Genomic DNA, 15,170 nt, shown 5'->3' on the forward strand with positions numbered 1-15,170 from the left:
TCAGCGTGGAAACTTTTTCTTTACTCCTTAAAGAAATGATTAGCTAGTCTGCAGTGTCTAAATTAATTGATCTGAAGCTCGTGGAACATTAACAAATGCTACTCTAAGGCGTACTTTAGAATACTGCTGCAATCATTTGCTGCGGAGTGAGATGTTTAGGAAATGGATGGGCTGCAGTGAGTTGCAGGGCTATAACTTTATCAAGGCATTTCAGTGGCATTGTAAACCACCAGAGATGAGACCGAGTCGACCAGTTGTGATGCTGAGAAAGTTCAAGGCAGAAAGCATCGTTTCCACTCCAGCCTAGAGCTGAAGAAATCCCAAAGCCGCAAATACTTGAACAGGCATCTGTTCCCTTGGTGTGGAACTGGTTAAGGTGGTAAACCTCCAGTCTTTAGTGGGTTAGTGGACCTTTCCTATCATGCTACTTGCAGGATGAGATGCTGCTGTTTTGAGAAGCTTCTCTGCACAGCACCTTGAGCACTGCCCAGTGCAGTATCTCCCCACGTTAGAGCAGAGGGAGCTGAGCAGCAGAGAAACTAGCAGACTTTAGCTAACATCAGGCTCTGAACCCTCTGCTTCCTTGAGGTCCTGGTAAAATCCTCCTGCTCTGCCTGGCAAGGCTGTAGCAGCTGAGGAGAGGGGACGCCAGGCAGCCCAATTCCCAAGTCCTGTCAGTTGCTTTGGGGGTTCCACTGGGTTCTTGGAAGCCGCTGGCACTGTGTCGGTTATTGCTGCGCCGGTGGGAGCATGGTCACACCAATGGCTCCCTGGCCAGCTCCTGTTCCTCCAGGCTGTCCACAGCCACCGAGTAGCCCATGGTGATTCAGGAAGCAAGAGTGGGCGCTACGCAAAGTGTATCCTCCAGGAGAAGCGTGAATTCCCTGTCCTAAGGTAGTGTCTGGCCAGCGGGCAGGAAGGAGGCAGTTTTGTTGGCAGGAGGGCCAACAGCAGGGATGCAGCAGCTATGTGATACTCAGTAGAATTGAATTACATACCTGGTCTAAGAGCAAGTCTGGGGAGGTAGATGTGTTTTTTTAATGGGTTGTAAAATTGTTGAGCAACTTGCAGCGATGGTAGAGACTTCTAGCTTAGCTGTAGATACCAGGGTAAAAGGGAGCCTTGGGGAGGAGACTGAAGCTTGGATGTCCTTGGGGATCTTCAGCTTGGTGCCCTGCTCTGATACATCTTGGTTTCCTGAGACACGTCAGGAATTTCTACCCCAGCCCTGGGCATATTTCTTCATTGCTTTTCTAGGTGGTCTTAGCTGTTGTGTCCTGATTCCTCTGCCCAGGCTCAGGGCATTTGTGCTCTGAACCTAAAGCTGAGGTGGCAGCGCTGTCTGTGCCCTGAGCCTGGAGCAGAGGGGGAATTGCAACCGTTCCTTATGTTTCCAGGATGGGTAGAGGGCTGTCTGAGGTGGGGAAGATGGAGATCTCCCCCCACCAGACAGGGGTGGTGGGCTGGAGGCGTGCTGTGGCATGGTTGCTGTTTTGTCTTGCCTCTACAGGGAGATGTGGCCGATTCCTTAGTTCTGTGCCTTTCCTCTGAATCTGGGAGGCTGATCCCTGCGGGCTCTAGGGAAGTGGAGCTGCAGGGCTGTGATAGTGCCTCACTGGAGGGCAGGGGAAGCTGTAAGACGGGGCCAGGGCTGTGGAGGTTGGAAGCCCTCTGGAAATAAGCATTGTGGGCATGATGAATGGGATTAATTTCAAGCAAAGTGAAATTACAGGTAGAAAATTGGAACAAATAATCCAGTTCTTCTCAAGACCTAATAATAAAACGTGAAAATCCAGATTAAAGTTGTATCATCCCCATTATATTTCTGTCTTGGAAAAAGAGTTATTTCCAGCTTTAAATCCTAGCTCTTGCTACAGCATGTCCTCATGTCCATAGTGCTGTGCTCTCTCATGTTTCTTGCAAGAACAAAAGGAGACAGCAACGTTGTTGTTTCCTAACACTGTAAAGGGCCCAGTACCATGAACATGTGCAATGCTGTAGCTGTTTGGGGAGTAAAGGAATGAAGTTACTGCCTTGCTTGCAGGATGTGGGTAAACCTTGAGGGGGAGGGAATGGTCATCTTTGTATAGATGATGACTTGCTGTATACAGCAAGACATCATCCACACAAAAAAGATCATGTGGAACAGAAGGAAGCAGGAGGGAATGTGAGCTGTGATTTTTGTCAGATAATGTCAGAATGAAAAAGAAATTCAGAGTAGAGCTGGGTTTGAGAACACTGGCCTTTCAAGTGCCAGAAAATAAGAAGCGGGCAAATCTATCTGTTCCTTGGTCCAGTTAGCCAGAAAGGGAGGGGAAATTATTTCTAGTCCAAAGTAGTGCTTAGCAAATACTGTACATGTTTCTCTTTGTTTGTGTTCGAGACCACTTTCTGGGGTTGTTGTCTCTTCTTGCCCTTTCTTGCACCCCCACTTTGTGTGACGCAGATGGAGAGAGGTGGTTGGCAGGCTGGTGGTTGGAAGAAGAATGGCCCATGGACCTGTTAACCCATGCTACTTGTAGGATAAGGATGCTGGAGAAGAACTGCCATTAGGATAAAGTCTTTAGTGGCCTGGCTGTCACATATTTGCATTTCTATTTGAGCTAATTGCTCATGTTCCTTTAATGGTTTCATGCTTTTATTTCTGCTGTTACAGCCTCTAATGCCTGTAGGGAGCCTTGAGTTTGGGTGTTAATAAGTGAAAATGAGGGCCCTCGTTCTCCACGGAGAAATGCTCTTGGGCACTGTGGTAATTTCATGCCTGGAAGGAGTCGTATTTGCTGGATAATTTTTGTAACTTCAACCAACCAAATTAGCCTTGAGAAACTATAGTTCTTAATCAGAGTATTGAACTCTACGCTCCATTAGTTGGAAGCATCACCAGGCTCCTTGCACAAAGGGTGGACATCGGGTTTGCAAAGTTGGCAAGTAGTCTGATTTTATTAATGCTGGGGGCAGCAGCGATCCCTGGGTTTAAGGTTGTTCATAGTACTCTGAGCACTTAGTAGGGTCAGGCACACAGTCACATCAGGTCAGCTGCCCTGGCAAAATGAAGCAGCTAAGTGACATTTACCTTCCTTCTGTTCCCACCGGAAAACTTGTGAAGAGGAATAAAGGACAGTTTGGATACTAATAGCGATTGGGTTAATAATTCCAGTAAATGGGATTCCAAAAGTAATGGAAGCTGGGGAAGGTGAGAAATGCCAGCAGGCACTGGTGTGTGTTTGTGGCTCGTGGGACAGCACCCACAGCAAAAGGCTGTTTTGGCTCAGGGAATGTTCTGGGGTTTTACTGCTATGAATCTTGACTGTGCCACTTAAATATGGTCTAATCATGGAACAGGGTGGGGAAGCCTTATGTTTTCCACTTCGGAAGGATGCCGCAGTCTGGAGACGTGGGTCTGCCCTCTGGGTCTGCCAGGAATGGGATTCTAGAGTTTCAAAGTTCCATTGTTGCTCCTTCCAGGTGAGCTGAGAGATGGCCACTGGCAAGATGCATCTGTCCATGGGGTCCTCCAAAATGGCTGATGGATTCCAGAGCAAAGTGCTAGTACCTCGTTTTCCAAAGCTAGTCAGAGAGACAGAGGAGTCTGTAACTGTAAGTACCTGCTGTGGCCGGGCAGGACCTGTGTTAAGGCTGGAAAATGCCCCTGTGTCCCTCCTTCGTCTTCCCCTCCTGTTGTCTAGCAGCACTGTGAAGCTGGACACCACCTCCCCATCGCTTTGCTGCCCGGCTTCTGCCGGAGGTGGCTGTCATGGTGCAGTGGGGAATGGAGTGTGTGCTGCTTCGGGGAAGGTCCAGAGTCTTGCCTGGATGCCAAGTTAAATGAATGTCCTGGGCATTGCACTGGCATAGCTGAAGCGTGAATGTGTGCTTCGTTCCATCCTCTTTGTGTGGGCAGTAATATCTTCTGTCAGGTAGACATACTTGCCGGTGCTGCTCTGACTGTACCTGCCCTCCAGGCATCCGGGCATGTGGTGGGCTGCTCGAGCTCTGCCTGAAGACTTAAGAGATGTGGCTGGTCCCAGACAGAACAGGTTGCAAAACAGTTATTGTATCTCATATCCTGTGTGGAGCACAGATCCAGCCCTGCAAACAGCAGTGGAGTCAGGGCGATTCCTTCTTCCTATCCACAAATGTCCCCTTTGCTGACTGGAGCTCACTTGACTGGCGATGACCTAGTGCTCAGGCTCTGTCAAGGAGGTATCTCCGTGTACTTCTGCAGAGGGGTTTGTGAGGCCAGAACAGAGAGAAAACAAGTGCTAATTAAGAAGAAATAACTAAAACTTGGACCCATTCGTCTCCACATCAGCCTTGGCACAACGCTGCTTTTCTGCTTTCCTCTGACTCACGCAGCTGTGACATCACACACGTGTTGGTTGTGAGCATTGTGCAAGGATGGAGTTTGGGGATTTCTGATAACTCCTCCCCACTGTCTTCAAAGGTCACTGGCTCAATCCAGCAAAACTAAAGAGAAAACAAATGCCCGAAGAGCAGAAATCCCCAAACATGTCCCATGAAATCATGAAGGAGAAGCTAATGGCGGGGCAGAGCCACTTGGTTAGAGTGTGTGTGTTCCACTCTGTATCATTTATTTACTGATGTTAAATATTTCAGCAGGTAACTTAGGGGACTTCCAGGACTATCCAGGTGGCTGTGATCACAAATTATTCATCAGTGGCACTTGACCAAGAAAAGCCTTTCTGAACAAAGGCATTTGTGTAACTCTTGCTGGTGTTTTGCATTTCAGCTGACTCCCTCCGCCTTCCTGAAGCAGATGTCTCTCACCACGGAACAGAGGCTGGCCAGCACTCGGGAGATGAGGCGGCTCCAGATTATCCAGCTTCTAGACATGAGTGAAACCTCCCATCAAAAGGTAGCCTTTTCCTGCCCTTTTCCTTGCTGTTGGTGACATTTGAAGAGGGTGCGTGCTTGTGACAGGCCTGACTCCAGCTTCTCTGAATACCTTGGTGACTAGGTTCTGTTGTCCTTTCCAACTCCTGAGTGACTAGCAATAGGACAAGAAGAAATGGCCTCAAGTTGCACCAGGGGAGGTTTAGACTGGATATTAGGAAAAATGTCTTTCCGGAGAGAGCAGTGAAGCATTGGAACAGGCTGCCCAGGGAGGTGGTAGAGTCACCATCCCTGGAGGTGTTCAAGGAACGTGTGGACACGGCACTGTGGGACACGTTTTAGTGGGCATGGTGGTGTTGGGTTGATGGTTGGACTTTATGATCTTACAGGTCTTTTCCAACCTTAATGATTCTGTGAACTGCTGCTGGTGGTGGAGTTCCTTCTGCTGGGGGAAAAGTAAAACGTTTTTCCCCAGTGAGACATTGAAGTCCTGATATGTTTAGTAGCCAATATGAATAGCCTCTGCTGAACTTGGTGGGTTTTGCTGGAATTTAGCTACCAGTGCTAAAGCACGATACTGGGGGAAGGCTGGGGCAGGACACCAGGGCAGGAGCTTGCCATTTTCCATCCTCCTGCTGAAATAGTCACATCTCGCTTCGGTACAGTTGCTGGCAAATGCTTGGGGACATAGGACTCCCTCAACGGTGGCAGCACTGGCCTTTGAAAGCTGAGGGCCTACGGTAATTATTCAAGATTTAACAAAACCAATTGCATTAATGCTTTGGGTTGCAACAATGTGTGGGACCCTTGCAGGGTGTTAGAAATTGCAGGCTGCCAGATATACAGGGGAATCTCGCTGGGCAGAGGCGACATGGAGTTGCTTTATCTGGCTCAATGTTTACTTTAAAGCTGCTTTTCTTACAGGACTGCTCAGTACAACGCGCAGTCCAAATGGGTAGATTACTGAGGTAGGCTGTTGAGTGGAAAATTGCCAGCCAGAGACCTGTAACGAATTGGTTAAGGATTGCCCTAGCCAGCATGGGAGGTTGGGAATGCGTCAGACGAGTGCACAAATAACTGGCAGTGTGCCGCAGCCACACATGGAGACCTGCCCATGTCTTTCGAGGGGGAACAGTGCAGCTGGAAGAGGGGAGACAAAGCAGGGAGGAATTTCCTCAAAGTAATGCCTCTGCTCTGTAAGCATTTGCTGTTTGTGTATGTTTTCAGCCATGCTTCTGCAGTGGTGTTAATTAAGAGCAATAATAGAATACAGTAAAGCATCCCTTTTAAAGGTCATGGCAAAAGGAGATATCAAGTCCAGTCTTACTCAGGTTGCCCCGTAATGCTGAGAAAAAAGCTGAACCTTATCACCATCCAATGTTCACCTCACATGTCTTTTTCCTAACTACTGTTACTTTCTTGTTGGCCTTACCTCCTCTGGTACTGTTCTCTTCTTACTGATTTCTAGGCTCTGTATCAAAAAATGATATCTGGGGATGTGTGGGGCTCGGTCTCTCTGTCTCAGAGTAAAGATCATCCCAAAAAGGTTTCCCACGGAGTCTCACGTAAATTCTTGGGTTTCGCTTTCTCCGTGAGCGCTCATGGCTCTTTCAGTAAGTGCTCCGGAGCTGTGTGACCCCATTAGCACAGGGCTCTGCTGGAGGTAAGCGCTGCCTTGCATTTTGGAGAAGAAAACCTGGAGAAACACCTCCCAAAAGAGCTTATTAGCTTGAGCCCGCTCAGCGTAGTCCAGAAACTTTTGCTGAGCTCAGAACACAGGTGGGTGAGCTCCTGTTTCCCTAGTGTGAGCTGGGCAGACGTACTCACCAAGAGACTGTACTTCACTGGAGATCAATGTAGGAGTCTCATTCATGAATCTTTGTCCCAGCAGTTCAACCTCTCACTGCTCTCTCTTGCATCTCCAGGTCTCCTCAGTTGACCTGGACCAGAGCTTGTTTCAGCCTTTTCCATCAGAGGTGGTATTTCAGAGCTACGTCCCCTGCGAGGTCTATGAAGCGCCGATGATTCTGAGGAACACCGACAAGGTAAGTGCTGGGACGTGGAGGTTTAATGCTATGCTGGAAGAGGAGAGCAGTGTAATTCACGTGTCATACAGCATAGCAAGTTATCTGCTGCAGCACAGCACATCAGAATCAAATGTCTTATTTTGCAAGCTGGTGGAAATAATCCCATGCTGGAGATTCTCCCCCTGATTTTGGCCATGCGTTGGTGGTATCTAGCCCAAAGGAGCTTTTCTAGTCAGCATCCTTCCCCTTGAGAGCCCCAGACTGAGGGGAATGTTGAGGGCTGTACAGTTCTTGTCTGCCCTCATGCTTTACCTCGAGTGTGTATCATGTCCTGGTGGCTCCTTGGTTAATCTTGGTTTCTGGCAGGGCATCTCTGCCTCTCACAACCTGTTTAGCTGCCTCTGCAGCTCACTGTCAGAGCACAGGGGTTGAGCCTTCTCCGCTTTATGTTGGAGTAAGTTACAATTAGTGGTGGTAGCACTCCAGAAAGGGTGTTTTGAAACAGCGGTCGAAATGGACTAATTTAGCAGGAGCAGTGGGAGGCCTTTAGGGGCCACTTTAGGCTCCTGCTAAGTTTAATTCAGTTCTGCCCAGGTTTTTCTAAGGCAACGTGGCTCTCTGCTTTCCCTTTGGAGAACCACAGCCCATCCACAGTAACATGCTCTTGAAGGTCTCCACTGTTACTTGAAAAAATTGTGATCGTTTTGAGATTTCCCAAGGAAGTTGAGAAGGGAAAAGTTGAAAAACGTCAGCAATTTTGTTCCACTGTAAAGAGGAGAATTGAGACCTTTTGAATTTCAGCAGGGGAAGTATTTGCTCGAGTGAGGCATGTGCCAAGAGCAAGCTGGTAGGAAAAGAGAGGAGCGAGGAAAGGAGCTGAGTTAAAAGGTGCTCTGGGAGACAACATTGTACAGGCAAGGGTTTCTCTTGACACCTAACAGTAAGTGTGCTGGCAGCAGAGAAGGGTCAGAAAAAGAAAGGTGTAATTAAAGACAGTCTTCTGTACTGAAAAGTAAGACGTATCCATGAGAGGAGGGCGGCAGGATGGGAAGATGGAAGTGTGCACGAGAGCGGGTGAATTAACCACCTCCCCAAATCTACCTGTTGGGGGAAACAAAGAGGTGGACAAAAACGCTGTCGGGGCACATGGTAGGTGGAGGAACAGCAAGAGAAGTCAAAGTATATTCGGAGATGACAGGTTTTGACAGGGACACGGTTGAAAAGAAGACCCTTTGGCAAGGGAGGATGCAGGCGTGGTCCCTCCGTTATTCCTGGAGAGTGCTGTGCCATTCCTGGTCTGGCGTTCAGCTCGGGGATATTGGAAAGATGCAGTGTGGATGCCCATACCCCAGGGATACCATTTGTGTGGTCCACAGTGATTCTGGGCACTCTTTGCTGTAGGTATCCTTTCCTGATTAAAGTGTGCCTCCGTTTCTCTTTCCCTATGGCTCTACTTCATTCCCACTAAGTCTTTTGGCTTCAGCTGCTCCGTTATCCATGTGGCACTTCAAAATGTTTGTCTTTGCCAAGCACCAGCCAACAGGCAAACAGTTAATTTGCTCTATTCATGCTTCCTCAAGTGGAAAAGAAGATCTGCATCAACATTTCTGCCATTCCCAGTAAAAAAATATTAAACTTGTACAGCTGCACCTTGGGATTTGTATGCCCTGTAAAGAGGAGGCAATGTGTGAACTGTTGATTTTTTTTCCAAAATGAATTAGTTTTGAAGCTAGTAAGACCTCAACCATTGGACAGCGCTGGTGTGAAAGTAAGATCGGCTCTAAGGAAAATCCTTGGCATATTTAAGTACACAAAGTTAGAGATGATAGTCCTAAGAGAGGTTAAATCCTATCCTAATTTTGTTGCTTTTGGTACCGTGCTAGAGAAAAGCAACATTGTGCTGTATCTCCAAGTTTTCCCACCAGTTTCCCAGATTCCTCTGAATCATACTGACTTCTCCTGCATGGTAGCCTGGTGCTGTCTGCTCCATCAAAATCCGGCTGACAGCAAAGTATATTCCAAAGAGAGGCTCTGTAATCATTCAAATACAGAAGCACTTTGCTACATACTTCCTGCTTGTACCTGTGTGTTGTACAATTGCTTTTCTGTCTTCAGTCTGCTCCTCACCACCCTCACATCTTCTGGGTGGCTTTTGCTGAAGGTGTTAACTCATCTCCCAAGGGACTTGGTGACCAAAATGTTTGTCAGCAGTGTGAAATTGTCTCTGGGAACTTGCTGCCCCAGGGGATTGCTGGGAGCAAAGGGCGTTTGGAGAGTTCAGGACTGCCTCGGCCGTGGGTTATCAGGCTCGGGTGGGTGGTGCAGAATGAATCTCCACTTTTGCCAAGCCTCGTGTGGGTTCGTTGTTTCTCAGTGAAGCTGCCTGTCAGTCAAAATCACCTGTTTTAGACTTTCTGAGATGAGATTTCGTGCTCAGGGGTTGATATCCGTGTGCTAGAAAACGCCTGTGTGCTGTCTCTGTGTTTGTGGCATCCCAGAGGGCAGAAACTTGCAGCAGGGTGCCTGCAGGGACTCCCGGGTGTGGGGAGGAATGCCCAGAGATCTGCCTTGCCTGCACTGGCAGCTGCCTGGCTACAATCAGCAGGCAGCGAGAGCCTCCAGAGAGCTGAGATTGGCTTTTAGTAATGAAACCACAGTGTGAGTCAGTGCTGGTCATGTATCTCAGGGCAGAAAATGCCTTTGAAGCCCATAATTGATAGGCACAGCCTGGGGGGTCGTCTGGCTTGCCACTATTGTGGTAAGTTGACTGCTCTGATCTTCTGCATCAGCCTTTCCTTGTAGAGTATCATGCTTCTTCCTTGCTTCCCTACAGCCCCCTTTAAATTCTCTTAGCCACCTCCTTGTTTCTGGGGTTGTCCCTTTGTTTTCCGATGTTCCTCCTTTTGCTCCTCAGCTTGCTTTTATTCCCAGTAAGGCCACAATGTCTGTGGTCTCCTTCTCTTGTTGGTCTGCCTGCATGACTCTGTAGCATCGCAGCTTGACTGCCCTGCTCAAACCCGGTATGTTAGAAGTGAATTTCTTCCTTGCCTCAGTATAACATGTCCTGTTTTGCCTTCCCCCTTTAGAGGTGTGATGGCATGGATGTGCGCAGGCAGAGGCAAGCAGGTTCTCTGGGCTTGTTGACTATGTGGATGACTTGATTCTGGTATTGTATCGCCATGCTGCTGGTGTCTTATCTGCTTGGCACTTCCTTCACAGCAGGGCATTGCCCTACTGCCTCTGGCCTGGAGCTATTTTCCCCTAGCAGAAGGGATTCAGGTCCACCCTTGTGTATTATGTGTATGTACCTCGAGAGCTAAAAGTGCTTTGGAAAGGTGGTTGAGGAAGGATGTCACCAGGGCATGGCTAGGTCTCTTCTCCTTGTGTTTCCACAACTGGCAAAGTCATAGTTTCATGTCTTTTCTGCAGGTTCCTCGGCTGGTGAAGGTCGTCCTGGAGAGCTCGCCTTATTTCAAGTTGATCGAACCCAAGGATGTGTACCGTAAGGTAGCACCTGGCATGCGTTCCACTTTCCGCATCCTTTTCACCCCTGAGGAGAACAAGGTGAGACTGGAGGTGCCAAGAGGTTGGTGCCTTCAGGGGAAGCTGCACCTGCAGGGCCGGGTTCAGACCAGGGCATCTGGTGTGGGTTTTGTGGAACTGTCCTGGTTTTGGTGGGCTTGCGCTGGATCTAGAACTGGGGGAAACTCTTTGCCCATGGTGAAGATTATGCTCTCATAGGCTGGAGGCTCTTAAGTGTTTCAGACTGTTTTTATCCTTCAGCGCTGGCACATTTAACGTAATGTCTGTTGGCTTCAGGAATAAGAGAGTCTACTGTCTGTGGTGGGGCAGCCTCTCAAGGTGTCGGTTTCTAGTATCTGTCCGTTGCTGCATAATTATGGGTTTGCTCCACTAATTATAAATACAAAGGTCTGTTTAAAAGTGACCTGTTATTTGGGGGACCCGAAGTAAGCCTGATCAGAGTGAGGACCACCACCTTTGAAAACTGCAGTCACCTTAATGTATATCATGTTGGACACAGTAGTGACACAGCTGAACGTTGTGTCTAAAGTAATCGCTTTTTTTGCATGCCAGTTATAGTCCACACCCTGCTGTGAGGTCTGCTCCAGGCTGCAGCTGGTCACATCTTGGCATTGCAGGGTGCTGCTAGGGGCTGCAGCAGGGACTCGCAGGCTGTGCTTTCCCTCCCTGTGCTTTCTTGAGCGTTCGTGAGGGAAGGTGCACGTGGAACAGTAGGAAAGTGGCAGGGAGGGGTGTTGATAAGATGTTTAGCCATCTCAATGGCAGGGGTTTAATTATTATGGAAAATACTAGAGGCATGAGTAGATCCAGAGAGCTTTTCTCTTTCCCATCTGGCAGCCACTACCCTGCCTGGCTCTGGACTGGAGCAAAGATGATGCTTTTTCATCCCCTGTGTTTCCAAGCCTTGCAGCCGTGCTGTTTCTGAGGATACTTGCCTGCCTGTGATCCAGCTGCGAGTGTAGGGGAGAGGGAGTGCTGCGCCCATGGCAGGGAGCCAGCCTGGTGCAGAGCCACTGAGCTCTAGATGTCCTTAACTCAGCGAGAGGTTGATGTGCTGCAGATGACAGTGAGACATCTGCCTGGCAGAGCTAGGACTAAAGGGGCAGGTACAGCCTACAGGCAGACACCTTCCCCCAGAGCCTGTGGGCAGTAATACTGGTATGGCTGTGTCTTCCTGCATGTTATTGTGGTTGCTCTGTCACCTGGCGCCTATTCTGTGCCACACATACTTTTGCTTGGAGGTTTGAACACCAGTGCCGTGGCTGAGGCAAGTCTGATTCTCAGTGCTGTGATGCGAAGGGTCAGTGCTGTTACCTGGAGGCTTGTTAATACAGAGGATTTAGTCCATGGCATGGAAGGGAGGAAGCATTGCAGGCATAGAAAGACAGGCAGGCTGACTCCTTCCGCCAGCCCCCACGCCACCCCTTAGCACTGTTTTTCGCATGCCTTTGTTGGAGAGGCAAGGTTAGGGGATAGCTCTGAGCCAGCTGGTGTTTCTGCAGCAGGCCAGAGTTGCAAGATCTCTTTGGGCATAGCTGTTTTCTCATCTTCCATTTGCAGCTTAGATTCAGTTTAACACTTTGTCCTGCCCTCAAACAGTACGGATATAGAAAACTAAAGAGGAAATGCCCTGTGGTGCCTGGCTCCCCATGCGTGTGAAATAATCTGTTCCTTTGGAGGGACTGAGAAATTATTTAACATCATTAATATTTAGGGTAAAAATTATGTTGGCCTAGGGCAGTTCTCCATGCTACCCAAGTGACACGAGAGCTTAATGTCACTGAGGTAGGCTTTGCAAAGTACACTGGTGCCTTTAAAATGTGATTTATTAGTATAAATTAGTGTTCATCTTTGGGGTGGAAGAGGTAAATGGGTGCCCATGAAGGGTGGCAAAGCGCTGCTCTTCAAGTTTCGAGAGGCATCAGAGCAACATGTGAACATCACCACAAGTAGAAGTAGGGTGAGATAACCCCCACCCAAGAACACTGATGTCCAATGCTTTGGCCCTTGTCTTGCCCTTGAACTGGAGTAGGGAGCTCTGCCAGCGAGAGGTCCTCCGCACAGCTTCAGTGACGCCCTGGCGGGGTTCTGAACTGGGTTTTGTGCCCCTTGCAGGGGTTGTGCAGGGCATTGGGAGAGGGGTGCGTGCTGCTCGGTGAGGAGCACGTAGGGGTTTATACAGCGGAATCAGAATTTTGTACAAATCGAGCATTTTGTCTCGTCCTTGGTGGAGCGTGAGTCAGCGAAGTACCCGAGTGCTGTAGCTCAGCTAGAAATGCATCAGTAGCATGGTCAGGAGGTGCACAGCACCTTGAAAACCCCTTAGTGAAGAGGCAGGCTCTGGGAAATGGTTCTGTAAAGCCACCTGTGTTGGGCTTGCAGTTGCTTGCATGCAGAATATCTGGTTTAGCTGTGGAAGGCTTATGAGAAGGCTTATGGCAGAAGTCTCACAGTCGCAAGCCCTTGCTCTTGTGGGGGACTTCAACTTACCGGATGTCTGCTGGAAGTACAACACAGCTAAGAGGAAACAGTCCCGTAGGTTCCTCGAGTGTGTGGAAGATAACTTCCTGTCGCAGCTGGTAAGCGAGCCTACAAGGGAAGGTGCCCTGCTTGACCTGCTGTTTACGAACAGAGAGGGTCTGGTGGGAGAAGTGAAGGTCGGAGGCCGTCTTGGGCTTAGCGACCATGAAATGATAGAGTTTTCAATTTTTAGCCAAGTAAGGAGGCGGGTGAGCAATACCGCTACCATGGACTTCCAGAGGGCAGACTTTGCCCTGTTCAGGACACTGGTTGGGAGGGTCCCTTGGGAGATGGTCCTGAAGGGCAAAGGGGCCCAGGAAGGCTGGACCTTCTTCAAGAAGGAAATCTTGAAGGCGCAGGAGCAGGCAGTGCCCCTGTGCCGTAAGAAGAACTGGCGGGGAAGACGGCCGGCCTGGCTGAACAAGAAGCTTATGCTGAGGCTCGGGGAAAAAAAGAGAACTTACCACCTCTGGAAAAAGGGGCAGGCAAGTGAAGAAGAATGCAAGGACCTCGTTAGGTCATGCAGGGAGGGAATTAGGAAGGCGAAAGCCCAGCTAGAGCTCAACCTGGCCACGGTCGTGAGGGACAACAAAAAAAGCTTCTATAAATACATTAACAACAAAAAGAGAGCCAAGGAGGATCTCCATCCTCTACTGGATGCGGCGGGGAACATTGTCACAAAGGATGAGGAAAAGGCTGAATTACTTAATGCCTTCTTTGCCTCAGTCTTTAACAGCCACACCAGGTATCCTCAGGGTATCTGTCTCCCTGAGCTGGATGACAGGGATGGAGAGCAAAATAGGCTCCCCATGATCCAGGAGGAAGCAGTTAACGACCTGCTATGCCACCTGGACACTCATAAGTCTATGGGGCCTGATGGCATCCACCCAAGGGTGCTGAGGGAGCTGGCGGAGGAGCTTGCCAAGCCGCTCTCCATCATTTATCAACAGTCCTGGTCAACGGGGGAGGTCCCAGATGACTGGAGGCTTGCCAACGTGACGCCCATCTACAAGAAGGGTCGGAAGGAGGATCGGGGGAACTACAGGCCTGTCAGCCTGACCTCGGTGCCGGGGAAGGTTATGGAGAGGCTCATCTTGAAGGCGCTCATGGGACACGTGCAGGATACCCAAGGGATCAGGCCAAGCCAGCACGGGTTCATGAAAGGCAGGTCCTGCTTGACCAACCTGATCTCCTTCTATGACCAGGTGACCCGCCTAGTGGATGAGGGAAAGGCTGTTGATGTTGTCTACCTGGACTTCAGCAAAGCCTTTGACACTGTTCCCCACAGTATTCTCCTAGAGAAGCTGGCGGCCCGTGGTTTAGAGAGGTACACTCTTCGCTGGGTAAAAAACTGGCTGGATGGCCGAGCCCAGAGAGTTGTAGTGAATGGGGTGAAATCCAGCTGGCGGCCGGTCACAAGCGGAGTCCCCCAGGGCTCAGTTTTGGGACCGGTCTTGTTTAATGTCTTTATTGATGATCTGGATGAGGGGATAGAGTGCTCCCTCAGCAAGTTTGCAGATGACACCAAGTTGGGAGGGAGTGTTGATCTGCTTGAGGGTAGGAAGGCTCTGCAGAGGGATCTGGACAGGCTGGATCGATGGGCTGAGGCCAACCGGATGAAGTTCAATAAGGCCAAGTGCCGGGTTCTACACTTTGGCCACAACAACCCCAGGCAACGCTACAGGCTTGGGGACAAGTGGCTGGAAAGCTCCCCCGCAGAAAAGGACCTGGGGGTGTTGATCGACAGCCGGCTGAATATGAGCCAGCAGTGTGCCCAGGTGGCCAAGAAGGCCAACGGCATCCTGGCTTGTATCAGAAATGGTGTGGCCAGCAGGAGCAGGGAGGTGATCATGCCTCTGTACTCGGCACTGGTGAGGCCGCACCTCGAATACTGTGTTCAGTTTTGGGCCCCTCACTACAAGAAAGACATTGAGGTGCTGGAGCATGTCCAGAGAAGGGCGACGAAGCTGGTGAGGGGTCTGGAACACAAGTCTTATGAGGAGCGGCTGAGGGAGCTGGGGTTGTTCAGTCTGTAGAAGAGGAGGCTGAGGGGAGACCTGATCGCTCTCTACAACTACCTGAAAGGGGGTTGCAGAGAGGTGGGTGTTGGTCTCTTCTCCCAAGTGACTAGTGACAGGACTAGAGGAAATGGCCTCAAGTTGCACCAGGAGAGGTTCAGGCTAGATATTAGGAAAAAGTTCTTTACTGAGAGAGTAGTGAAACATT

At 49.6% G+C, this 15,170-nt stretch overlaps 1 protein-coding gene and 1 pseudogene across 1 annotated transcript in view; one reads left to right on the forward strand and one right to left on the reverse strand.

The window, feature by feature from the left end:
* Positions 1-820, reverse strand: part of LOC132321695 (THUMP domain-containing protein 2-like) — a 31,618-nt gene extending 30,798 nt beyond the window's left edge. The window contains exon 1 of the mRNA XM_059835140.1: positions 761-820. Coding sequence (XP_059691123.1) covers positions 761-820 — 60 coding nt within the window. The remainder of the gene's footprint in view (positions 1-760) is intronic.
* A 2,657-nt stretch (positions 821-3,477) lies between these two features.
* The window catches only part of LOC132321696 (hydrocephalus-inducing protein homolog), a 124,538-nt pseudogene continuing 112,845 nt past the window's right edge, over positions 3,478-15,170 (forward strand).

The sequence above is a fragment of the Gavia stellata genome, unplaced genomic scaffold (assembly GCF_030936135.1).
Source record: "Gavia stellata isolate bGavSte3 unplaced genomic scaffold, bGavSte3.hap2 HAP2_SCAFFOLD_87, whole genome shotgun sequence".
Taxonomy (NCBI): Eukaryota; Metazoa; Chordata; class Aves; order Gaviiformes; family Gaviidae; genus Gavia; species Gavia stellata.